Source organism: Pleuronectes platessa, chromosome 5, assembly GCF_947347685.1.
Source record: "Pleuronectes platessa chromosome 5, fPlePla1.1, whole genome shotgun sequence".
NCBI classification, from domain to species: Eukaryota; Metazoa; Chordata; class Actinopteri; order Pleuronectiformes; family Pleuronectidae; genus Pleuronectes; species Pleuronectes platessa.
In genome coordinates, this window is record NC_070630.1 from 23597156 (window position 1) to 23623637 (window position 26482).

General features: G+C 40.6%; 1 protein-coding gene across 2 annotated transcripts in view; it reads left to right on the plus strand.

Moving 5' to 3' along the window:
• Positions 1 to 26482, plus strand: part of LOC128439637 (SPRY domain-containing SOCS box protein 4) — a 52013-nt gene that overhangs the window by 20922 nt on the left and 4609 nt on the right. Inside the window, exons 2-3 of one of the 2 annotated variants that reach the window (XM_053421998.1) lie at positions 4767 to 4860; positions 17596 to 18482. In XM_053421998.1, coding sequence (XP_053277973.1) covers positions 17774 to 18482 — 709 coding nt within the window. In that variant the 5' untranslated portion in view covers positions 4767 to 4860; positions 17596 to 17773. Of the gene's footprint in view, positions 1 to 4766; positions 4861 to 11642; positions 11915 to 17595; positions 18483 to 26482 lie in introns of those variants that run through there. The other variant, XM_053421999.1, reaches the window with a different exon arrangement.

Consider the following 26482-nt stretch of genomic DNA (forward strand, 5'->3'; position numbering starts at 1 on the left):
TCCTTCAGAGGATGAAATGAGGTGGTGATTGCTGCTTTACATGAAAATTACTATTAGGCATTGAAGTTCTAAAAAAATATCACAACATAATAAACCATTGCAATTTGGAACACCTGCTGCTGTTTTTAAAATACAGGCTTGCATAGAAAAAAATGATGCATTGATATGTGATCAGAATTACAACCTGTGAATTGGATAGGATTCAAAGTAGCACAGAAACGGGATGGATCAAGAACAAATTCATGCTGTGTTTTTTTTTATGGTTTCTACATAAATCAGTTTTATCCTATTGTTGCTTTATTTACATCCAACTGAAGTCTTTCTTGTGCAATTTAATGGCTTTTCTATTGGCAGTTGTTTAAACCTGGGCACAAATACAACAGCCTCAGGCAGAAGTGATTGGATGCTGAAGAATGTGTGTGGATTCAAACACAGTTGGAAGAAGAGAAGGTAGATGAGGCAGAGATGGTTGAGGGCTGTAGTCTCCCAAGGGCCTCCTCCTGATAAATGGTTCACCCCCTCTTCCCTCTAACCATCATTAAACATGTCAATTGATTAAAAGCTGCTGTTCATAGTCCCCCTCTCTACTCCTCTGTCACTGATGGGACATCTTCTTCTAGCTCAGTTGGCCCTTTTTTTTCATCGTGTTGAACATGTTGAACTGCACTCCCAAGTGTCTGTGAGCTAAATTGGAATTGCACCTCATTTTCCGCCAACTGATTATCCTTTTCCATAACAGTGGATAATAAAACGACAAGGCAAAGCAGAGTTGTATTGGCAGTACAGCCGATTCTACTTAAAAGTTGTGCGCTAATTTAAAGAAGTGTGTGCTTGAGGGGTTAAGGGCCTTGAATGAGGGCTTGGTGCTCCGTTTTTTTCAGAGCAGTAGGTTCAGATAATACAGTGGCTGCGTTCGGAAAGTCCAAATAATCTCCTTTCCTAACCACTGTTCCCTGACCCCGATGGAATACGTCACGGGATCAAGGAAAGATGTGAAGGAGTCCGGAAAGGAGAACCACTGTGAAGAGAAAATCCATTTCCACTTACACTCTTCATTTATCTAAAAAAAAAAAAAAAAAAAAAAACACCATAAAAGAAGATGCACACAAAATGAACAGTATTCTGTGCTATGGGCTGACAGTTTTGATAAAGTTCCCAGTTGAAATCAGTGACACATTCTGAGAAAATGAATTTTCTAATAAAGGAACAGATTTAGTTGAAAGAAGAAACTATGTCCATTCCACAGTCAGGGGGTTTAAATAACTTTTATATTCAAATGTTATTCTAATTAGGTCTATAAGTCAATATAAGTTCACTCTGCTTGTTGTTCACTGACTGCCTGGACCGATGTGACAGAAGTCAGGAGCTCAAACGATCATGTGAGGATTCAGGTCTGGGCATGTCATGAGAATGTAACGGCTGTTTGTTTTTGTACATCCGAGGGTGTGTCCAGGTGTGACTGAGGTTGGGCTGCTTTAAATATGGCTGCCGCTAAGAATTGTGGGGTGGTATGTTGTCATTTCCTTTCATAAATGATGGTCCAATGCTAAAGGAGATAAGTTAGGAAGCAGTGCAGCTCCTTTCCTTATCCTTTAGAGAATTCGAACACCTAATATATAGGGAGGCAGCTCGCGTACATCGGTGATTGTTTTCACTACTTTAGAAAGATTCCTAAGCTAAATGGACTATTAGAATGTGTGTTGCTAACACTGGAATGCAACATTTTTTATGCCTTTTGCAATTGGTCACACTGGAAGACGGGGTGAAAACTGACCATTGTAAAGAGGAGAAAGAAGTGATGGCGTTTTATGGCACACATTCTACAATAGCTATTTGACCATCTGACGAGCACTTCTAATGGGCATTTTGGCTGATTGGGGTTAACTACTCATGAATAGTAAGTTGAAAGTCTTGAATTACCCAAAAACTTTATTTGACCTTACATAACCTTACAATTTATCTATCTTATCTTTTAATATCTGCATATTCAAGAAATCTCTGTCTGACTGTGGAATACATATCTCAAGAACCATTGATTGAATCTGTGTCACACTTGGCACGGGTATTGCTAAAGACCCATTGAAGTGCAGTGTTGAATTTGCTGTGATTTGGACACGTGATCTGGCAGCTGCGACTACTCAACATAAGCAACGTGGACGATCATGACGAAGTCGATCCAAGACATGGCAACTGGGTGCTGCATAATGAGTTGAGCTGCAGCGAATTTTAAATAAGCAGGTGAACAGCTCTTTTTGGATCACTGGTGGATGATTCCATCAGCCGGTCTTTACCTGCTCATTTACTGCAGATCACTTGAAAGTTAAAGAAAGTTTCGATCTGCAATACCACAGTCCAAGCAAGCAACCCATTCCAAATAGGCAGGTCTGCAACAAGCACTGCACTAGTTGTATTTAATTATCGATATAAAGTGTTTATTGTAAGTTTACACAGATACTGAGGAGTGCTTCATCTGTGGTTATCGGTTAGTATGGTGATTTCTACATTCCGATTTTTTTGTTTCCAGGCCAGCTCACTACAGTAGCTCACTGACTGTCACTGGATGTGTGTGGGCAGAGTGGGAGGAGATTAGTTGCGATGGGCACTGGAGAGAAGACTACTGTGTAAGCCATCCTGCTGTCTTGTTAGACCACACACTATCAGGGCCTGTATATTAGTTATGTGTGTTTGGCCGCGCGAAATAGTCCACATGTGTACTTTTTTCAGGGGCTGGCAATTTGGAATGCACTCTGCTGTCACCATATCTAAATCAGTGGATCACTTTCACAGCCATTATATTAACATCTTTGTAAAAAAAAAAAAAAAAAAGATCCTATTTGAACTATAATTTGTTGCCACACAAATGTTGTCATGGGTACTCCTGGGATTATAGACCGTACGCTTTCATTAGTTAAATTTGACACTTTTTAATTATATTACATAAAGTTCCCTAATGAACTCGATACCTAGGATAGGTAGGGGTTTTTGAGGAGCTGATGCTTTGGTGTTTAGGTTTCATTTAAGCAGCGTGAGAATCCACAAAGCTCCATTGAGAACAAATTAATTTTACAACTTCTATCCAAACTCGCCCTGCATAAGCCCAGCACTGCTCTCTTTGCCAAACATTCCCAAGTTGATAATTTAACAATAGTATAATTATCAAGTCTTTGATTAAATGCTGCATTGAACAACTGTACCTGTGTTTAAAAAAGGAGTAAAGAGAAGAACTTAAGACTGGCAGATCACATAAGTCAAAGTTGTCCCTTTGAAAACATTTGCATGTATAAGTATAGCCTATTGAGTTATTGTTTTTTCTAATCACTGTGTGTTAAAGATAGACGGACTCAATTTTTACTCACCTGAAGCTACTGTACACGTGTTTTGAGAGGTTGGACCACAGCAATAATGTTGATTGCGCTGCTGCTGCAGGTCCTCTGTGCCTCATCTGTCTGAAAGACTCTCTGGAATTGGAGGAGGGTATTCAATACATCATCCTTACTTGCAGCCTACATATATTATACTATGAGATAGGGCGTGGCAATAAAACGTTTAAGATAATTAGTGCAATAAAACTTTTCCTTTATGGAAATGTAAGACACGGTCGATAGAACTCATTCCATCCATGTTTTGACCGACAACACGAACAGCCAATGTTGCCAGTCTCTGTAGGAGTCTCCTTCCTCCTCATTCCCCCTCTGACCTGCGCTCACTTTACACTTTAACAATAAACACCATCACTATCAGAAGTTATTAGGATGCGTACAGGACGCACTTTGCTTTGTTTGTTTGAGTCGCTCTAAAGGCTGAGACATGTTTAAACCTGCTACACAAGACGTAACGAGACGCACACTGTCAGAACACACACTCCTGCAGACACAGAAGTTCTTCCTGCAGATTTTGACTCAACGAACGCACTGTTTTAACTTCATTGTTGCACAGGAAGTGACGCCCCATTTATTCAGGACCATGAATATGCATTCAGCAGGTTTTTACAAGATCAGTTCTAAGTGTCAGTGATCATCAGAGGAGCAGAGTCACCTGTTGACCAGCGGGATAATGCTCGTAGTGAAGTGTCGCTGATTTGGTTTATATCACGATGTATATCGATATTGACTAATATTAAAATAATTACAGTGATAACATTTTTTTCCATATCGCCCAGACCTACTATGAGTGATCATTTATCTAGTAGTGTGTGAGTGCTTATGCAAGTGACTCAAAAGCAACTTTTACTCCACAGTTCTCGGAACCCACGAGAATTGTTGCATCAATTTTGTTATCTTCTCATAAAGTTACCAATGACAGACTGGGGGATCCCCCCCCCCCCCCCCCCCCCCCCACTGGCATTTTAATTTTTTAAGAGAAGTCATCTGAAAATTTGATGAACATTAAGATTGCACAGGCTCATGAATATTCAGTAGTGCAGTGCCCCTCCACATCCTTGTCTCTCTGTTGCTTCTTTTCTTGTCTTCCTTAGTGACTTTCCTATTTGGAGTTGTTTCATTTTGGCCTGCATTTCAGCTGGACCAAACAAACAGGTTTCCTCTGGAGAACAACCTCCAGTTGAAGTGGCACTTAACATGTATAATGCATAATGTCAGAGCATCGTTTTTAATTGTGCCATTGAGTTTTCAGTGCTGGAGATCATTAAGGCTCCGTGCATCCATCTCTCAAAATAACTGGTTAACTCAACTAGTTAAATAATACAACACTCTTCCTCATGTGTCCCTGCATCACCCTGATCGAACATTTGCTGTTTTTCTCCTCAGGAAACGCCCAGATCCTTGATACTGTGACTTGCACACTGTTCAATCGACAGAGATGCACTTTTCTGAAGACACCTGCACTCAGATGGATTAAGAGGTTAGCCTTCGATCCCGCACCCAACTGTGCTCATCCACATCATTACAAACTCCAGCCATGCTCTTCCATGTACACTCAAGCTTCAGAAATTGGTTAAATGATATTGGTGTGGACGGAAGGATGACTCTGTCTTCATTCATTGAAGACTTTAATACACAGTGACCACAGCAAAGGAAAGTGATAATGAAGTGTCCCACAGGTGATGAGAGGTAGTGGATGGTAAATTATGTGAGGACAGATCTGACTGATATCCATGATCTAACTCACATTCTGAACCCTGCTGTGGAAACCTGATCCTGGTTTTGGGTTACCTGTAGACGCAGAGAAACTGATCCAAAGCAGTTGCTAAATATTTCATCAGGTCCTAGAAAAAAGAAGCTGATATGTAGGCCAGGCTTGGAGAGTTTTGGCTAAGGTTTCAACCCGTCGAAGCATACAACGCTAAGTGCCAAACTTTAGAATTGTAATGCAGCATGAACCAGGTGCAGGTTGAGTCGTGTCTTTGTATTTGTGTGAGAATGAAGGCTTCAGAATTTTGAATAGTTATCTTTGCCAAGGAGGTTATATTTTTTCTGCGTTTATTTGTCTCGGGGTTAGCAGGATTATGCTAAATCTACTCCATACATTACCATGAAACTAGATTTTTTTTCACCTTTTAATGTATCGATCAGGTATCTTTGAACATTTGTTGATTTCTCTGAAATATGGTTTGACTCTTGATTTAAAAAATATATATATTTAGGGGGTAGGAATGCAGATTAAAATAAAAATTGGTGTCTAGTGGAGCTAAATGCGTCTTCATAAGAAGTAGGCTTTATTTCATGTGGTCACAACTATAGGTTTAGAAGCCTGTAACTACCTTATAAATGTTATGTGACCTTAGTAATAAAGTTTGTCGTAATTTAAGTGGACTATTGGGCCTGAGGAATGCGTTCTACCATGTGCAATACTAGCTTCATATTCTTGGGGGTTTTTGTCACTAAGATTAGAAAAAAACAAGTCGATTTAAGACCACAAATCTTGGTGGAGAGCATGGTGTGGGTCAGGGAAGAACCCTTTATGTGATTGCCTGAGCCTATTAGACTACAAGCAGGATATACACTTAACAGTTAAGAATTATCACATGACTAACGTGAACATACTGTACATGATCACCTTAGATGGTATTTGTTGTTGAGCTTGTTAAAGAGGCGCTGATTCAACTCAGTTACAAAATCTCAGGGTTTGGCCCTCTGTCTTTTCCCCTAGTGCGTCATGAGCGATGTCTCAAACGAGCCGAAAATTTATTCTCCCTCTCGTTGTCTTGCCAAATCAGCTTTTTTGCCTGTTTGTAATGTCTCCATCACTGCCGTGTTGAGCCACAGCTGAATATATCCCATGTCTCCCGCAGTAATTGTACCGAGGGGCAAATGCTGATTTGATCTCTTATCATTGCACACAAAAGCCAGATATTGTTTTTTATGACTAGAGTTAATATAAAATATAACTTTCTAGATAAGCTAGTTTTTCAATTTTATTGTATGTTTTTTTTCTTTTTCTGTGCGGTTATTTACTGCGTCTGCAGCTCTAGTCAGCACCGTGCAGCAACAACAACAGGTCTTGTCTCTGTAAATTAACTGACTCTGGGAATAGCCCTATAACTAGAATTTCCTTTTCTGGAAACTCAGTTGAGTTAAGGTGAACTCACTGACCCTTGATACTGTCTCCTTAATTTCCATATTAATTGATTGGAGAGCACACAACAGACCCTGCAGATATTGTGATAACCAGAATAACATCAGACTTGTTGCACAAGTATGTCAAGCCCTTAATAATATAAAACTTAAGCAAATCAACAACTTAACATTGTACAACTCTTTAATTGGTTTAATGGTTGCAGTTATTTAGATGTTTTTAAATGTAAATGTTAACAGTTAATCAATTATTCAAGGGAGAAGTCTATGTACTGAATTTTCACAAAGCATTCATCTTGTACACTGCTTACACTATGAATGTTTTCAGGGTCTAATAGAGAAGCTCATCTAGTTTCTCTGTATATTTAAAGATATAATAATTTGAAGCTAATTAGTTAAGGCTACTTGGGATAGAGCAAGTGTTCTATTTCTGATCTGTTCATTGAATCTAAAACATAGACTTTCCTCAATACCTTCAGTGTCTCACCCCGACAGGTGCTCTTAATCATTCACATTTTTATAGAGTTTCTGTTTATAACATTGAACACTGAGTAAAGAGCTGGGAAAATTTTCAGAAGGAAGATTTGCCCTGTTCAGGGCCTTGGCTCACTGATCAATTCCAAACGATGCAGTTAGTGCTCCACCAGCAAACTATCACATTTGAGAACCAGAAAGCATCAGATGGTTTTATTGTATTTATTTTTAAATAGCTTGATTCGATTAATCAATTCTCAAAAGAGTTTGCATATAATGATGAGTACTGCACCAAGCAAATCCTGTTAATGCAGTTGACTGTGTGCACACTTAAAATCGCTGTCAAATCTTGAAAGTTTTAATCTTTGCTGTCACATTCATAATAATATCATCAATGGCAATAGTCTATAAGGACCTTAGTGATGTTAAAGGTCAACAAAGAGGCAGCTGCATATCCCAGAGTGCACTGAGATAAAGAAAGAAATGTAGAAACATGAGGCTGTAAACACCTTTCAGCAATGCTTATTAATGGACTGTGGTAGGAAATCTGAGGATTCATAGAATCTATGGAAACCATAATGTCAAAACAAACTACACAGAGAGGTGTGGGTGCAAGTCAATGGTGAAGTCTTAAAATTTAGATAAGTTAACCATGAATGGGAATATCATAACTGTTTGGAATGTTGCTGTGTAAAAATTGCTTGGTTGACTTTCATATCACACTTCACAATGTAAATATGTATTCTCACAGTGTGTATAAGAAATGGATTCTCAGAGGCTTAGCTTTGGCCTCCATACTTCCAACACGTGGTTGCCAACAGATTCTTCCCAGGGTAAATGGAGACATGGAGACGGCCAACTGCTGCTCATATACAGCCGCCGGGCGTGTCTTTGTCTGAGGAGCAGGAAGTCATTTGGACAAATAGGTCTGTTATTGACAAGCTTCACTGTCTCAGCTGACTAGACTCTTTGATCTGCACACTTTTAGGTCTGCTTCCGTCGACTTCAGACAAAAGGAGAACGGTGTATTTTCCTCACAGTGCATTTTATGTTAATGCAGTTTCCATCCCGATTCCTCATCTGGACTTTATGTATAAGCTGATACCATTTACAGATTCCATACCAGTGCATTCAAAAAATGCACTTGTATAAGATATGTAACAGCTTTATGCTACTAAACCTGTATTGTATCATTGTATGACCTATCTCAGGCTAAAACCCTTTGACAAACATATGCATACAGAGATGAATGTCAAACTTTTTCTAGTTTGACAGTCATAACTGAAAAAGAACAAAAATAAATGGGATGCATTTGGCAACACTAGTGCCACACCCTGAAATTGATGTCTTGTATACAGTACATGCTTTGATACTTGTGGCACTTTCCAGTGTGAAATATTGTTGATAGTTTAACTATTCCAACCGACACTACTGAAAATATCTAGCCTGACGTTGTCCTACTCACAATTCTAGTCAGAATGTGAGTCTGATACCGCTCCATTGGGCTGTGATTATGGGGCGTGTTTCATCCGAACCAGGAACTAAAATTCCTCTTCGCTCAATTGGATAGACCTACAACCAATCAGAGCAACGTAGTATGTGACGTATGTAAAGCGATGCATAGTTGTTGTCAACAGACCTCAACTGCACGCACGCTGGAAGAAGTAGAAGATAAATAAAAACGATTTTTGCCGGGGTTGTAAAAAAAATTGAGAGAAACAGTTAATGTAACAGCCCCCCCCCCCCCCCCCCCCCGCGAACATGACGCAGAGTTTCTCTACTGATATCACGCGGCTCTTTATTGTTCACTTCATCGTAGCCGTAAAGACACCATAAAACTGGAATGACATTAAGTATACGATATTTGAATCCATAAAACCAAACACAAACGTTAAAATACAGTAAGTAGAAAAAGCTAGAAAATAACTACTAAAAACAGTACTTACTAGTGGCAGTGCAGCGCAACTGCTGTTTTGTTGAGGTGGCATTTCTTTAAGTATTGGAGGCATTGCTGGTTCTGGAATAAGAACAAGTGTTGGTAGGAAAAAGAGTGGGGACGATGAAAGTTTTTTTGTATTTTTACTCTTTTTAATCGCTGAACCATAACTGATTGACCTTCTCTGTAAAGTAGACGGAGATGAATGGACCTTTCGAACATAGCCACGTAGTTCTCTTAAGGACTTTTCTTTTAGTCACTTGCACAACAATATAACTTAAATTTACACTCCCCCTGTCTGTTTCTTTCCACTTATTCATGAGTGAAATTTATCCTTATCACCCTTTTGCTGTTTTCTTGCCAATTTACCAACTTCTCTGCGACCTAAAATGAGATTGGCTGCCTATCTGCCTAAGCTGTTAGTGCTGTTCTCACAATGCTTTTTATCCTTGAATGACTTTGCCGTGTACCTACCCACAAACACGTAGACATGTATTGAATGCAGTCTGGGTGCACTCTTTCTGATCCCTTCTTGAGGCCACTCCGCTTCTTTCTGCACTCCATATCAATACCAGGCCACATCAGAACAAGGTAGTCCTCGGGCAAGCAGCAGCAGCAGCCTTCAGCATGGATGACTGTTGTTGAATCAATTATGAATGTGATGAGTGTGCAGTTTTTGTACAGCGAAAGCTCCAGTGTGGTTTTTCCCGCTTGAGTTAATTTGAGCAAAGTCATATTGAGTTAATGTGCATGGATTTCAGCGTGCAACACTTCCAAGGCTGAAGAGTGCAAGCATGCACAGAGGAATGCTGTTGTTTGCTGAGAAGGGGATAACAAGTAAGAGGAGGGCTTTCTTGTCTCCCATGGGAGAAAGATGAGAGGGATAGAAGCATTTATACATCAGAAAAGAGTGGGGGATGGTGTCAGAGCTGAAGAGAAAGAAGGCCTTGGTGGGGGGTGTGGTACCTTGTATCACACAAGCATCTTATTATCAAAAACCGCATCTTTCTGCGGGCTTAACTCATTAAGAGCTGTTGTCAGCCGCTGTAATCGGCGTTGTTACTGATAATGTGTGGACTTAAATGCTTAAAACCAGCACATTGTTTTATTTTCTCTAAAACAATTAAATGTGATATTACAACTTCTACTTCAGTATCACTATGTAATTGCTGTCTCATGACCTCAGCCACTTCTGGCTCACATAATTGGACATCATTTACCCATAAGTGACAACGTACAGATGCTATTCTGGACAATAGCCTACTAGAAAAGGCTAAATTATTATCCTTAGCCTTTTCTGTTCATTAGCAGGTAGAGATTTATTAGCTGAAGAGATCAGACCACAGAATCTACCCACTTTACTTCACGGCTTGATTAGATTGATTTTTTCTGAAGTGAAATATACATTATTTATTAAATGGTATATAATTAAACTATATTCACCTTAAACAGATGTTAGTAAAAATTAGCTAGTGTATACTCAGTACGTGTGTACTATTGTAAAGGTCAAAACCTTAATCCCTAATACTTGAAAAAAAAAATTACACGCTAGATTTTAGACAGAGAACCAAAACTATAGATCAGGGGTCGCCAACCTTTTTGACAAAGTGCCAATGTAAAATCCGGTGTTAATTAGTGTTCCATATCAACATTATTTTTTAGCATTAAGTTTTATTATTCAACCACATTAATATTTCCAACAGACATGTAATTTTATTCAATATTGGCCATATATAGAATAGCACTTTAAAGAAACATGTTTCTTTCATTATGATTGCAATAATAAGTTTGTCATTAACCCCACCAACCACACTCGTATTCAGAATTGCGAAAGCTTCCTTCAAAATTGTTCTTGGCAGTGGCAAAGACTCCCATACCTGGACACTGCACTTTTGATTCTCCCTTGTCTGCCTGATCTTTGAAACTTCTTTTTGTGCGTTGTTTCAAAGTGTCACTTAACACTGGATGTTTGGCAAACAGTATATTCAAAAAATAACGTGAACACAGCACGGTCTTTATGAAAAACAAAGCCATTGTCTTCTGCCCATGAGGGCTGAAATGCCCGTGTCTTCGTTTTTTTAGCTAGCGGGGATGCTATCATCAATACACCTGAACCGCTGCACTTCACTGAGATTAATGTAGGGAAAATGCAAGCAGCGCCGGCTGGGAGGCTTGTTATTTAATGGCGATTGTAATCGAGCCTATGGCACATTACTGGCATCTAGTGGCTGGGAGGTGTTAACATCAATAGGCTGCGTGACGGCCCGACCTTTGAACATTTCTTTAATAAGAAATCGCCTGTGTGCCAATGCTTATGGCGCATTGGCATGCATGCCTAAGGTTCCTGAGCCGTGCTATAGATTTAGTACAAAACGGGAACGATTTCTAAAGTGCTTTTCTGCAGCTCTCTTTCTTGACTGATCCTCTGTCTACTCTCCAAGACAGCAGAGAAAATTGGTCATTAGTTGTTGGTTTTCAAATTTGGTGTGTGTCAACATTTCTTTCCACAGTTTTCTAGAGGCACACAGTCGGTGCATCTGTGAGAGTGGGTGGTTTTGTGCTGCTCGGGAAAGACTTTGAGCGTGCTCCATACTAAGCCCTCCCCTCCTCCCTCCTCTCTTTCTCACACTCTCCTCCCTCCCTCCCTCCCTCCCTCCCTCCCTCCAGCAGCTGTTTTCCAGTCTTAGCTGAGAACTGGAGCCAAGCTGTTTTTCCCCATCCTCGCGTCACAAGCAGGAACTCACCGACCTACCAACAAACACCAACCGACACACACTCTTCTTTTTTTTTCTTCCCTTTCTTGTCCGTCTGTGCCCTGTCCCACACTCATCTGGCTGTTGACTGTGTACCAACCTCATTTTGGACTACAGACTGAGGAGCAAGTATTCCCACTCCTCTACTTGGCGGCAGAGATTGCGTGTTCACATTGCTGTGTGAGAGCCGCCTGACTGTTTGGGGAAATGCTTTCATGGTAAGATGTCTCTCTTCTCACAGGCCACGTCTGTCTCCTGACCTCTTGTGATTTCCTACAGTCTGTGACATTTTCTCTGGTTTCCCGTCTCTCTGTATTGGCAGGACTGTTGCTGGGCTTATCCCATACCGACTGTTTATCAAAGTCTTTTTGTCTGGGTTCTTCCTTGTTGTCAGGCAGTTTGAGTGTCCCAGAAAAGTCTTGAAATGAATGACCACCTCAAAGCTGTTATTTTTGTTAGAAAATATATGTTTTTGATGGAGTTAAAGTGTTGTGATATTTAGATTTTAAAGGCCCCTATTTTCCATACTTAGAAAAGTGGCTTCTTCTGTGTAGTGTCTACTTGTTTACAGTAACATTTTCCATGTTTGGGTCTGCATGTATAAAGTACGAACTGGGTGTTCGGCTACAGTTCGTCCAGACAGTCCTCCTCAGCACGGCTATAGCCAGCATTAGACCTCCAGTGTAGTGTTTCACACACGTGAGTGTCTGAGAGGTGGGAGAGTGAGTCATTACTGAAGACTTTCTATTTTGTATCACTCTGCTTACACATGAAGCCTGTGCTAATTACACGTTTATAAAAACTTCAAAAATTCTAGTTGACCTTATCTGGTCATCCAGTTTTTGCTTTTTATAATAATCATCACAACTTTGACAATTTATTATAAATCTACTGCCCGTAACAACATACACACATGCTGTAGTCTACAAGATTTAACCTGTTAAATAATATGTTCAAAGGCAACAACAGCACTTCAAGATAGGGTTGGTAATTTGTTTCTGAAATATTTGTTGAAATCCTCTTCACATCACTAAGGATGGTGCACCACTGCACTGAGGTGCTTTACTCCACTGGTCAACAAGTGACTTTGCTCCTCTGATGTTTTCTAATCACTCACACTTAGAACTGCTGAATTCATATTTATGTTCCTTGATAAACAGGGCGTCGCTTCTTCTGCAACAATGAAGTTAAAACCTGCACTGCGTCATAAGTGCGGAAAGAACTTCTGTCTGCAGGTGTGTGTGTGTGTTTCTGCACATTTCTGTTGCTCTTCAGAAGAACTGATAATCACTAATCAATTGTCGGATCATGACTCTGAATAGTTCCAGACACTTTAAAACTGAAGTCCTGACTTGCGTCACGTTACATGTGTCCCATAAACTGAAGCAAATCAAACAAACATAAATTAAGCATCAGTCCTGTACATGTCCTAATAATTTGTTATCAGTGATGGTGTTTATTATTGAAGTAATGTGAACGCAGGTCAGTGGAGGAAACCGACTCCGACAAATGCTGACACAAGACGACTGGACCTTTTTTAATGAGCGTCTGTCTAATCCTGAATCAGCAGCATTAAGAATTTAGCGGAAAACACAAACTGATTATGTTCTGGCACTGCATCAATGCAGAGTCGTCGAACTCAGCATCTAAGAATTTAATTTTTACCATACATTTCTTTTTTTCCAACTTTTGTATTGGGTCTGCCCACATGGAGTCCACCATGGAGCACCACCATGTTTCTACAGTGGCCCTGAATGGCTAAAACCGGGCACTGCTTCTAGATAGAGCCTTTTCTCTGTGTTACACTGTGTTACCTGAAGTCAACCATAGATTCTGTTGTCACTTGAAAGTGGAGGGTGAAATGTGGAGTTTGTCATGGTTTAATTTAAGATCAGTGCTCTGGGTTAAAACCCAGGTTTTCAGAGGGGCTGTAGTCACAGTATCTAAATTGCAACCATGATAAGAACTGTTGGAATTCTCTAAATTCTAAGGAAAGGAGATTCCTTTCTTTCTCCTTCAGCGTATGATACACTGGACAATATTATTAAAACATACGATATGTGCTAACTTTGTTTAATATCGAGATGACAATATGACATGCGATAAATATACAAACAGTTCCTGTTCAAGCACGCAGAGACCACGGACCGCCCCGCAACCGGGAGAAGTCGAACAGCTCCACTAAATCCATCTATAGTGTTAATTTTTTTAAATTTATTATACAGTTCTTAGCGACTCTGTCAGAAATGTACTTTTTATTAATTCCTGACAATCTGCTGCTGTGTTCATGTTTGGACTCACTTGTACAGACATTCTCGGAACTCCTGTCTAGGAAAAAAAAACTGCTGAATTCTCCCTCTTAGGACAAATGAATTCTACGGCTGACAGATAAGTGCTGTCTCACATTGCCTTTCCTCTTAAGCTAAATGTTGCTCTAAAACCTAACTCCACTTTACAGCCAGCTGACCACTTGCATGCTCATAAATATTACCACTATCATAATTGGAAATGAGAAATGATGCTCAGATTGAGCATTTCTGAATAAAATATTTCAGTGAAGCAATCATTGTTGCTCTGCAACCATGTAGTCCACTCATGTTTTAAGCTTGTAGTACACAAAATATGCAAGATTCAGGATGCTCCCCGAGCTTGAGATGATTAAAATTCCCTGCACGACCACAACAACATCGTCAAGTGTCAAACCACTATTAATGTTGAATTTTAATCAGAGCTTCTTTGGCTCCTTTCCCTTCATCAGTGTTATGGCCAATAAGGAATATTAGCTCTGTCGCCTGCTAAACAACAAACTGTCCCATCCACTCAGTCCACATTAACCATGACTAGTCATGTATCTATACTTTTTTCCCTTTATGCCAATGTTATGCAGAGCAGTTGAGTATATTGTTATTTTCACACCAAGGAAAACATAACTGGAATAAAAATCGGTGTCTAAAGGTCACACTTATTGTTCAGTTAGCATACATATTGCCATCTGTTTATCTGCCCATTGATTGTCAGTAATTGTTGCCATGCTCGCCTGCCAGTTTGTCGTTGTCCCAGTGAGAGGTTGTGTACACGCTCATACCCATGTCGTCATGGCCGCCAGCTGGGTTTTTTTCTGGTGCCGGTGTGCAGATAAGAGTGTGCGTTTGACTGATACTTCAAAGTCAGCATATTACGAGTCTGAATTTGTGTGCCCTTAAGCCCTGAGTGTGTGAGTGTTAAGACTGGCTGTGCATGTTTGATATGCTAACAATGGTTGTCACGCTCCCAGAGGCCTTCTTCATGTCACTGCCTCCCTTGCTCGAGATAACAAGTTTGTGCCATGGATTCTGGTCAAGTTGCATATTCAACAGTCGCAGCTCCGCTCTAGTCCCAGAGCTTAATAAAATCACTAGGCTGATCCTTTTTATTTATTTATTTTTTAAAGAAGTGGGGCAGATAAATTGAAGTCAAACATGATGGAGATGGTGCAGAGATTGTCCTTGGGTTTTGTACTGGATAATCTTTTCCACTAAACTGGGCTTTCTTAACCTAGAGAAGTGTTGGAATAAACTGCACCTTATATCTGCATTTTCTTACACTATTTTCCCTCACTCAGGTTTCCCAATTTGACCCATCACTCACCTGCCCTTTCAGTGTTTTCTCTCCTCCTTAATCACTTCTTCCTCTAATCAGCTTTCCACTCCATCACATCCCTCACATCCCTCTCCGGCTTCTCCTCGCCTCATTTCTTGACTCCTAATCAGCTCTGACCTTCCTCCCAGAACAGCTTTTCTTCAGTTCCTTCACTAACCTATTTAATTTAAAGAAAGCAGTTGCAACAATACCACCCCAGGTGATGCTCGGTGAAAGCGTGAGGTCGTTTTTTAGTCGGTAAAAGTACTGCACGTTCCAAACACCTGGAATGTGGTAATGGAAACTACAGTAACGGTTGGGGATAAGTGTGCTACTTCAGTGCTTTCATTGAGTGACTTCATGGTTCTGATTGCGAGTGTGAAATCATCATCTACTCTTTTTGCCCCATCATGACCTCCGCTCCTCATCCCTCAAATGTCTCTTGCTATTTCCCTGTGCTCATTTAAAATGAATGATTCCGCGAAATACTTAAATAACTGTGGGGTGTCCACAGACATTTTTAGCAGAGATTTCTCCTTGCTAAGGGGAGGGCTGTCTACGTGCATAAGAAGTGAATACATTTGCTTTATACAGGGCATACATGGGATGTCACCAAGTTTATTGATTAGGGTTGCAGCTAATGGGTATTTTCACAGAGAAAAAACTCTGGAGGTTTCAGGCGAGGGGCTAGTGCAGCATACATGAGGCAGGACATAATGTATTAACTCCATTATGGAGAACACATGTTTTTCTTTACAGCCCATCAACTCCTGCAGCTCCCCATATCACCATAAGCTCTCGAATCTGGTTGTCTTTCCAAGGTGACATCTTTGTCCGTTTCATCTATGGGACCTCTTTTCCATCTCTGAATTATATCTTGTCAGTTTTATATCCATTGTGTTTTAGAAACGTCATCAACATGCTCATGGTGAATCCTTTGGATAATCACCTGTTGTATTCTTATATGGGCTCAAACATTATTCTTACTTTGTGAGCTCTGTATGGACTTGCTGATTTCATGCGTTGTTTTTAACTGAAATTTCAAAGTTTAAAACATACAAGTTTTGTTTTGATTGCTACATCTGTTTCTGTATATAATGTACTCCCTCGTGCACACACACACAAACACACACGTCGGGGTTTGTGTCTGGCTCCCCGGGTGAAACACTTTCTGTACTTTCCATGGAAAATTCATGTGGAGATGTTTTCTAAGAAACTATAGGGGAGTAAGAAAAAACAAAAGAGTGATTCTTTGGAAGAACTGATGTCGGTACAGTTTCTCTTGACCTGGTCACACATGGTAACTACGAACATTTTTGGAAATGTCTCAGAGCGTTCAGTTCAGGATACATTCTCCTATAAAGACTTATAAATTATGAATTGCATCACATTTGTTTGCTTGCTGAAGAAGAGATTGGCTAAGAAGAGAGGAGTACACACTGCATTACTATATTCAGAGGAAGACTGCAGCGTGTTTCAGCAAATCCTGTCACTGTGTGCGAACACGCACGTCTTGATTGCTCCAATCTTTTAGATATAGTTTCTGTTCATTTTACTGGCAACGTAAAGTGACACTTTTGGACAACAAACTCAAATGATTTTGTCTCCACGACACATTTGCTGCAGTATTAGTTTTCTATAGAAATGGAAGTGAATTGAAGGTTATCCTTCATTTTTCTTATCATATCGCATACGTGTTGCCAGCCAACATTGTTGTCATATTTCTGCTTCTGTCTGTGTTTTATTTACAGGCACATGTGCCTGTACATAAAACACAACACAATCAACACTTTTACTTTATATCTTTGGTTGCATCTTCTGAATGTTTTAGGACACCAGTTGTCCAAACACCAACAATCACTTAGTTTAAAACATTTCAGTGAAAAAGCTGTTTAAACAGATTGTCATGGTGTGAGTTTTCTTTATTGTGCAAAAAAGGGATCAAACTATCCCCTTTTAGACCACCAACAAGTTGATAGATATAATTATCAACTAATTGCTGTATTTCCAAAATTTATGAGGATTTCTTATTTGCCTAAATGTTTTGGGGAAGTCATAGTTAAAAAATAAAATGGGATATAATTTATACTTTTATTGGACAAAATTATTCTAAATAATGCATGTTTTGCATTGAAATACTTGTGGTGTGACTCAATTTCAGAATTACATTAGTTTTCCATTACGCCAGAGAATTGTATGAACAAAAATCTGTGAATCAGTTCTGTTGCTTGCTGATTAGCCAGGAGCCAATAATTTAGTTTGATTTTGTTTTTTATTTCAGGAGTGTGGTTTCCCCCAGCTGACAAGAGCGTGTGTCCAACGCCATTGTTCCACCCAGGACCCACTGTGTTGCGACTGCGCCCATGAGGTAACGTCAGGACCTACCCCCCCCCCATTACCACCCTTGGTCAGTCCATCTCCCTCCCCTCTGTCCCGTCCTCCATTGGACCTACCCAGCCATGGGCCAGAAGATCTCAGGCAGTATTAAGTCTGTGGATGTACGTGGGGAGCCTTCATATCAGCCTGTGCGCCACGAGCTGCGGGGACCCGATTTCTGTCGGCCTCCGAGGTTGGATTTACTGCTGGACATGCCACCGGCCAGTCCTGAGATTCAACTTCGCCACACTTGGAACGCCGATGACAGGTCCCTCAACGTCTTTGTTAAGGAGGATGACAAGCTGACGTTCCACCGACACCCCGTAGCACAAAGCACAGACTGTATCCGGGGCAAAGTGGGTTACACCAGGGGCCTCCATGTTTGGCGGATTCACTGGCCTGCCAGACAGAGAGGAACCCATGCTGTCGTGGGCGTGGCCACTGCTGAAGCGCCTTTACATTCAGTGGGTTATTTGGCCCTGGTGGGCTCGGACTCTGAGTCCTGGGGCTGGGACCTGGGTCGGAACAGACTTTACCATGATGGGAAAAACCGACCGGCTTCCACATCTGCGCCCACGTACCCCTGCTTCCTGGAGCCAGACGAGTCCTTTGTTCTCCCAGACTCTCTGGCAGTAATACTAGACATGGATGAAGGAACGCTGAGCTTCATGGTAGATGGACAGTATCTGGGAGTGGCTTTTAGAGGGCTAAAGGGCAAGAGACTGTATCCCATCGTCAGTGCTGTGTGGGGGCACTGTGAGGTTTCTATTCGCTACGTCAATGGACTAGATCGTAAGTGGCACACATGCGCACAAACACACAAGTGACTATAAAGGAGTTGTGTCAAGTGCTTTTACTTGGCGGGTATCTCCCTGTGCAATTGCAGGAGAAACTGTTAAAGGGGACATATTATGAAAATTCCACTTTTGTAGTGCTTCTACATGTGAATTTGGGTATCTGGCGTGTCTACCGTCCTCCAAAACTCTTGATTTCACTGCATTTTAATATAGCCTATAAATAGTGAATTTTAATATAAAAATATTAATGATTAATCAAAAATATATCGTTAATTCTCCCGACGATCGATTAAGACAATTTAATCGAATGCCCATTCCTAGTGTATGTGTGTTTGTGGGGGGGCACTCAAAACAGGTAAATCTGAGGAGGGCTGTTTTAGACAGGGTAAAGGTGTTTTAAATGATCCTTGTGGTATTTTGACCAAAAAATGTTAGACATTTTATTAAGACCCCAAGGAGCCATATCAACTGTGGTAAAATGGGCATAATATGTCCCCTTTAACTAAACCTGATTTATGAATTTTATTCATAAATAATAATTTAAACTACATTACATCTGAATAACGTATATTCCTATAAATCACGACTACCTGTTTTGGTGTTGCTGTTTGCATTGCAGAAATGTGGAATTGTAAAGATGTTTATTTTCAGACATTACAGAGAGAAAACACAGGGTTTGATCTTAAGTGAGGAGGAGGGAAGGTAAACCCAAGTCTAGGAAAGACAGACATGCATATTCAGTCATCAGTTATGGACTGTGGTCAGTTATCTGCTGTCTTTTTGCACTTGTATTGAAAATAGACAGAGGATCAGGCAGCTGAGTCATTTTGAAGTCCTTCACCCAACCCCTAAACCCCAGAGAAGTCCTACTCATGCAGTTCTTAATGTGGTAGAAGTGATATCAAACCAGTGCATCCTTAACAAGGCAAAGCTGAAACGAGCTTCCTGACAGATATGTCCTGTTTTCATCAGAGAACATGATACGCAGAGCCCATTTCTGTCTACGCTGGTCTATAAAAAGACCAACGATGAGAGGGAATGCTGTTTGTTGACCAATATTAAGCTGCTTTTACAGGCTGCTTCCGTGTATCATTTTTAGCTCTCACCCAAGTCTTAAGACAGCCACACTCAAACGTACGCAGTGAGATAAATTTAAACTCTGATCTACAGTTAGTCCTTATAGGTGACAGTGGGTACCTGGTTCAAAACCTGGCTCCTGCAGAGACTAAGTCAAAGTGTCCATGAGGAAGACGGTAAACAACTAATTGACGTATTGTCGATAACTTCCTTTATGGTGTCAGCTCATCCCACATAATAGAACTTGAACAATTGCCATGCTAATTCACATGAGGGATAAAGGAGCAGAGTCTAATTCATGTACCTCTGTAACTGCTCCCTCATTTCACAACAGAAGTTGATACTGTAAGGAACTGGAACTGTTCATTACTGTCTGCACCCACCCAGTTGTCTTGTTAAGTCTCCTTGTCTAGCCGTTTATAAAACAGTTAAGTGACTGGCAGAACTTTGATGTCAGACTATTTGTTTATGGATTCTTAGACTAGTTTGTCCCTTTCTTGTGTCTGTCAGCTTGACCTTCTCCAAGTTTGCTTCAGCAGTGTCATGCTTGTCTGTTAAATGTCATCATTCCAACCAGTAGAGTCACTTCAATATTAAGAACTGCACCTCTAGATTGTGTAATAGCCTTCAGCCCCCCCCCCCTCTCCTGCAAGTTTTTAAAAGGATCTAAACCAGGCTGGGGCTGTCACAGACAGTAGCCGTTTTCAGACATGACCTCTGGGTAAATACAGAGAATTTCCATAGAAGTTTACCCAGAGTTTGCCCTTCCCACATGCACAACACAGCGGGAGGTTCTCTGCACAGACGCGTTTTGCAACAGCATCAAATCCTCTGCATTATTCGGGCGAGAGGTGGATCAGCTCTTATCACCACAAACTCTTGACATCTTCGTCAGTGTCATCCACGTGTCTGTCACCCCTTTGTCGCTGGGAGATGCTTGTTTTGTTCATTTGTTCACTTTTGCATCTGTCACGTGATAGAAGTGCCATCCACCCCCCACTCCCTCACATTGAATCCAGCGGGGACCCCCTGCTGTGTACACATCGACTTCTCCATGATTTCTACAGTCTTAATACTAGAAGGCCAGACGGATAAAGTCTGTAGAAACTGCAGGGCGTCTCACTCTGACATTTGCGCTGACACATGCACCTCCTCCGGAGAAAATATGGAGGGTCTGCGGGGTCCAGTGCATGTCTGAAAGCAGCTAGTGAGACATGGAGGGCATGTCCATGGCTGTGAGGTCTCTCTCTGTGTGTGCGCGTGTGTGTGTGCTTGCTGGTGGACAGCAGCCAATAGAGGAGGAATTCTGGAGGATATCCCAATGTGCTTCTTGAGCTCACCATCTGGCCTGGCAATGTAGGAAATGCCAATTGATGTTAAAAGGCTCATAAAATACAAAATTTCACACACATTTGAGTGACCATTGTCATCTTTGTTGTTTGAATCTTGTTTTATTTTTTTGGATTCACTGGGGGAATTGGCGAGAGAAAATTCTAAAAACGCTGATATTTTAGAGGCGTCAGCTTTTATTGTATCGATAGCGAAATAAACTAGAATCCCCGCCTCATGGTGTTGTTCATCTACCAGTCAAGTTGCACAAAATATGGTTGAAGCCTCCCTTTTTTTCCTGGGAAGACTAGAAATGGCCAGAGTAGTTTGTTACACATGTCACTGAAGTTTTATATAAAATGTCCTCATTATGGCATTTTATCCAATTTGATATGTGAATGAAAATTTGCCATGAGGGTATTAATTTGGCCAAAAGGTTGTTTTTGAGGTCACAGTGACTTTGACCTTGGACCACACAATTCTCATCAGGTCACCCTTGAGTCAAAGTGAATGTTTCAGAGTTGGGCGAGATGCTAAAAATGTCCAATCGTCAACCCCACAACTGTCGATTGATGATACATTGGCACAGGTGTGTGGGCGCACCAGAATCAGTGAAGGAGAATACAAAATCATCTATTGGGACTATTTTGGCTTTAAAATGGACACAACCAGCAAGTCAAAGAACCAAAGTGAAGTAAGTTGACGTCTTTGCCAACATGTAGTGCTGCAAACGTTTCTAGAGATAAAGACAAATTTCAACTGATGATGGATCCCACCAATTGAAAATTCTCAGACTTTAAAAGGAATGATTTGTGGATCTTGATGAAAGAAATCCAGACTGATGTAGATTAGAGTGTGAACTTTGGTAAAGAATGAATGGGCCTTGGTGACCAATAGTTAGCATAATTTTAGATTTTCTAAAGAACAGCTTATCCAAAAAACTCCAGTCGACATTACATTGCCTTTCCTCCTGTGTTATAACCTACCATGTTTGAAGTTTGTCAGATCAGTAAATGTGAGCAAAAACGGAGGGAAAGATGGGTTGTGCGAGACAGAAAGGATGATAGATAATGAGTCAGATTCCATTTTTATCCACTCGCGCACACAAACCTACTAAAAACAATGTAAACGATATCTCGGAGAGGCTTGTGTTCAGACAGAATGTAAATGAGATGACTGTGTGATATCAGGTCTACAGCTCTTCTCCATATGATATAAAATCACATCAAAATGTGCTCGCAGATAATAGTGCTCCCAGATAATAGTGCTCCCGTATTCCAACATCTTGTTTTTGTTACTCCTTATTGTAACTAAGGATTCACTTTGTTCATTTGGTGAGTTTGTGGTTTATCTTGTAGTTCCCACGTCTAGCTTCTGTCTTCTGTCTGTATCGTCTCTTAATATCTTTTATCAATGCATTTTTCGTATCTTTGCTGCATTTAATTTCAAATCCTGTGGCTTTAAGTCCCAGAGCCACTTGGAGGCCTACTCTGCAGATACATTGTTTGTTTTTCACACCTCTCTAACCAATGTCTGCTGGGTCTTGTCGTCCTCCTTCTATTCTTTGAAAAACAATCCCTTTCTCTAAACCACAAGTTTCATGTCACCAGTTGCCTCTGCCAGCCTAGTGGCAACAAGCTGAGCCAAACTAATTTGCACGTGAAGGAGACGGAGACGAGGAAGGGTTTCTCACACACTACTGACACCACTGATCTCCACTTTTGCAAATGAACCCTATTTGACTCCAGCCCTTATTGTGTATAATCTCCCCCCCCCCCGTCCTGCTCTCCTTTCTACTGTCTCTCTCCTTTTCCTCCTCTTCCTTTTCAAGACTAATCCTTTCTTCCAGTGTTTGCACAATGAGTTGTGGTGGTAGTTGCTGTGGAAACAGTTAAGCTGACTTTTTGGTGGGTGGATGGTTAATTGTTGACCAGTCAGCTTGCTCACTAGTTTGCCAACCAAGGGCTTGCTCTATGCAAATGAGATGTCTTGCGTGTGCTTGCTGGTAGACAGCAGCCAAGGAGGACCTGTGGAGTTCAGTGCGTATCTGTGATTCTTGCTGTTCTGGGTTTGTACCCTCATGGTTGAATGCACTAATTGGAAGAGGCTTTGGATAAGAGCATCAGCTAAGTAATTGGTAATGTTATGTATGAAAGCATCTTTATGGTTAACCTGCTGCACTGCTTTACTTTAATGTCTGGCAATAAGACTAAGCTGGTGTTGTTTGGCTGGTTAGGAAGAACATGATGCACTAGTTCAACACATGTCAATACATCTTAGTAGCAAAAACCTGGCTAATTTGGTTCAAACAAATTTACAGGGTTTATTTGTTGTGTGATCTTGTTTAGAAATTTAGGCAATGTCAATGCTTAGTAAAAACCATAATCAATCCTCAGGTCAGTGTTAGTGTTGACTGCATATGAAACATGCCCAGCATTTACTAGGGCAATTTAGTCAAGGACACGCATCTCATTTTATTTTAGCATTCGTACATACTTAGTTTTATACGTTGTGTTGTTACACATCAGTTATTATAAGTGAATGGGTTGGTACACGAGAGATATGTGCACATTTAGTGAGAATCTCCCCAGTCCTATCGTTGGCATTATGTCTGTAAGCCCTTGTCTACACAACTGTGGATACTTTTTAACTGATATTTTCCACGTTTAAAAAAATAAAAATAATATTCTCTGTCCACTTGACTTTTGGTTTACAAAATATCTCCATCAAGACAAGAGCACAATAATGGATACAAATGCTCAAACAAGCATGCTAGGCCCCTAGGTGGAAATAAAGTCTACATCATCAATCCGTCAAATAACCGAAACCAATAATGGGCCTCATTCGCCAACCATCATTAGGAGTAATTTCGTCTTAAAACCACTTTTTCTTAAATGAGATTTTTTGTTATGTAAGAACAGTCTACACACAGTGAGGAGCACTCTTCCGCACACTTGACAACTGAAATGCTTCTGTAAAATAGTCGGTTGTGATTTTTACTTTGTATTCTACAGTTGTATAGGAAGATTAGAATATTTTATTTTCAATCCTAAAAAAGGCTCACAAGTATCAGTGCATAATACATTTTTATTTTAATGCATGGAAATGTTGCAGGTGAGAACAAACTCACAGAATATTTGGCTTTAGCTGCAATAGATAACCAATTTAAAACTCTTTAAACCTGTTAAAGAGAATATTTTGTCACATGGTTTTACAGCTTTAGTTTAAATGTTCCGTCCAAGTGTAGCCTGTTAATTCAGAAAACAGATTAAAAAAATTCTGAGACGAGGTCTGGCTCAGGAGATGCAACCACACCACAAAGGGAGCACTGCACCCAGGTCTGTGGAGGCAGTGCTACCCGTGTGCACACCGAGAAGGAGTTGTACCTACAATGATGTGCAGCTCCAGCTCAGATAACTCTGTACACTTTCCTGTTTCCTCTCTCTATTCTGTGTTTGACAATATTTATTTTGACTTCGAATCTTTGATCATACCATTTTTTTCTACTTGAATTATGTGGCTTTTTCTTGATACAGCTTTCACTGACTGTAACTGTACTCCATGTATTGTTTTTGTGGTATTTATGTCCATTGCTGACTCTACAAAATATAATAATGTTTGTACAGTTTGAGTCTGGTGAGGCCCAGTCTTTAGATTTTCATTCAATCAGTCCGGGCTTCTTTATTTTTCTTTTCAGTTTCTGCGATTTCTCTTTGTGCACATAGCATTTATGGGCATTAGACGCTTTCACCTTACAATAACCTGGTATTCATCGATATAAGAACACAGTAAACTTCCTTAGAAGATATTGGCGAATGAGGCCTATTGTGATCATGCTCAGTGAGATTTTTCTCCTATTAACTGGTACTTGATATTCTTACCCTTCACTGGGAGTGTCCTCCTCCAAACGGAGCCACAAGGGGTATACGTAGAAAATCTTCCCCTAGAAATTGGTGCTCCACTCTGTACGTCATGAGCCAACCAACGTTATTACATTGACCAACAATACCAGTCAGCCTGCACGTTTACATCTGTTATTTCAATGTCGTGTTCTGTCCATAGAAAGAAATCAGAAATCCTGCATCTTTGAATTTAGTTACCTGCTGACGATATGCTCTGCTACATCCAGTCTCCTGCTTACCTCATCGTTCTGCTCCAATTTTCTTTTTTCTCATACATTTATCTAATTCTGTCCATCCTGAAATACATTCATCTCCTCCCCATTTTTTCTGTTCTGACCTGTCAGTGAACAACATATTGGCACTGGAGGTGTGTCTGCGCCTTAGGGGTGTATATGTAGACACATACACTTGTCATCTCAAAAACTAGGTCAGACAGCCCACCAATTTTATGCTAATCTATTAGATATTGATGGCCGGGAGTCTGCAGACCTTGCGTGTGACTTGGATACATTCTGTGTAATGAAAGGCACTTAGAGTGGGGAGGTGGAGTTTACTGGAACTCGTGCCAGAAAGATAGACACATCTTACCACTTACTCTGAGTAGGACATAACTGGGCCGTGATGTCTCATGGTGAACTGACATCTATGCAGTGCACACATACCCTCACAGATTCATGGATGCCTGCTGCCCATAAACCCTCTCACCTCAGTGAGGGCAGACTAACTGACGCACTGACATCCTGGAACTCCCCCTCCTCTCCCCTCACTTTGTTCTCGATTAAGTGTCATCTAGGTGTGTGCACCGCCAGGCGCTCAGCTGACACTCTATCCTCTCTTTCATATTTCTGTCAGAAAATAGTTTTGTGGCCTTTAAAAAAGGCAAGTGCTAGAAAAGAAAGGAGTCACATGACTGATTAAATAGAGATGAAAGATATTAGCAAAAAGCTCCCAAGCTAAAGAGTATGAATTAATTATTTAACCTGCCTATTTATTTTCAATCATTGAGGTTTTTTGCTGTGACATGCAGGCAGCTTTCAAGTCTATATACTGTTAAACAGTATATCGACTGGAAATTACATATAACGTGAACAGTATGTAAGTTATGTATATCAAGTTAGTGCAGGAATATCTAAAGAACATAATAACTTTATCAACTTCTATCAACACACACAAACAACCAATGGTAACGTTGGTTGCAGCTTTCTTTCTGAAACTGTAGAAGTGCAGTAGTCGAGCTGCATAAAGAGCAGGTCACCTATTTATTCAAGTTTCAGAAGATCAACTTGGTACGCAGAGCCCCAAACTGGAGAATCTGTTGTCAATGTCGTCAACGCGATGTCATCATCTACATGGTCACTTGTGTAGATGAGTGCCAGCCACTGCTGCTACAGAGCACTGTTCACATGTGTGTTTACTCCTTATTAATATTTAACATATGGTCGTCCAAATTGCCACACATTCGACAGGAACTATGCATATTGGAATTAGTAGATTACTACATTTCTTTGACGGGTAGAACAGCCACATAAAAGTTCTTAACAAATTGCCTACTTATTTTTAACTCATCTAGGCAGAACTAGTGTGTATTTTTTTATTAACCAGAACATGGGCACTTAGCAGTGTTTGTCTTCAGCACTGGTTGATGGACAGTGAGTACATCCTTGACAGGGCCACTTGTCGCCCTGGG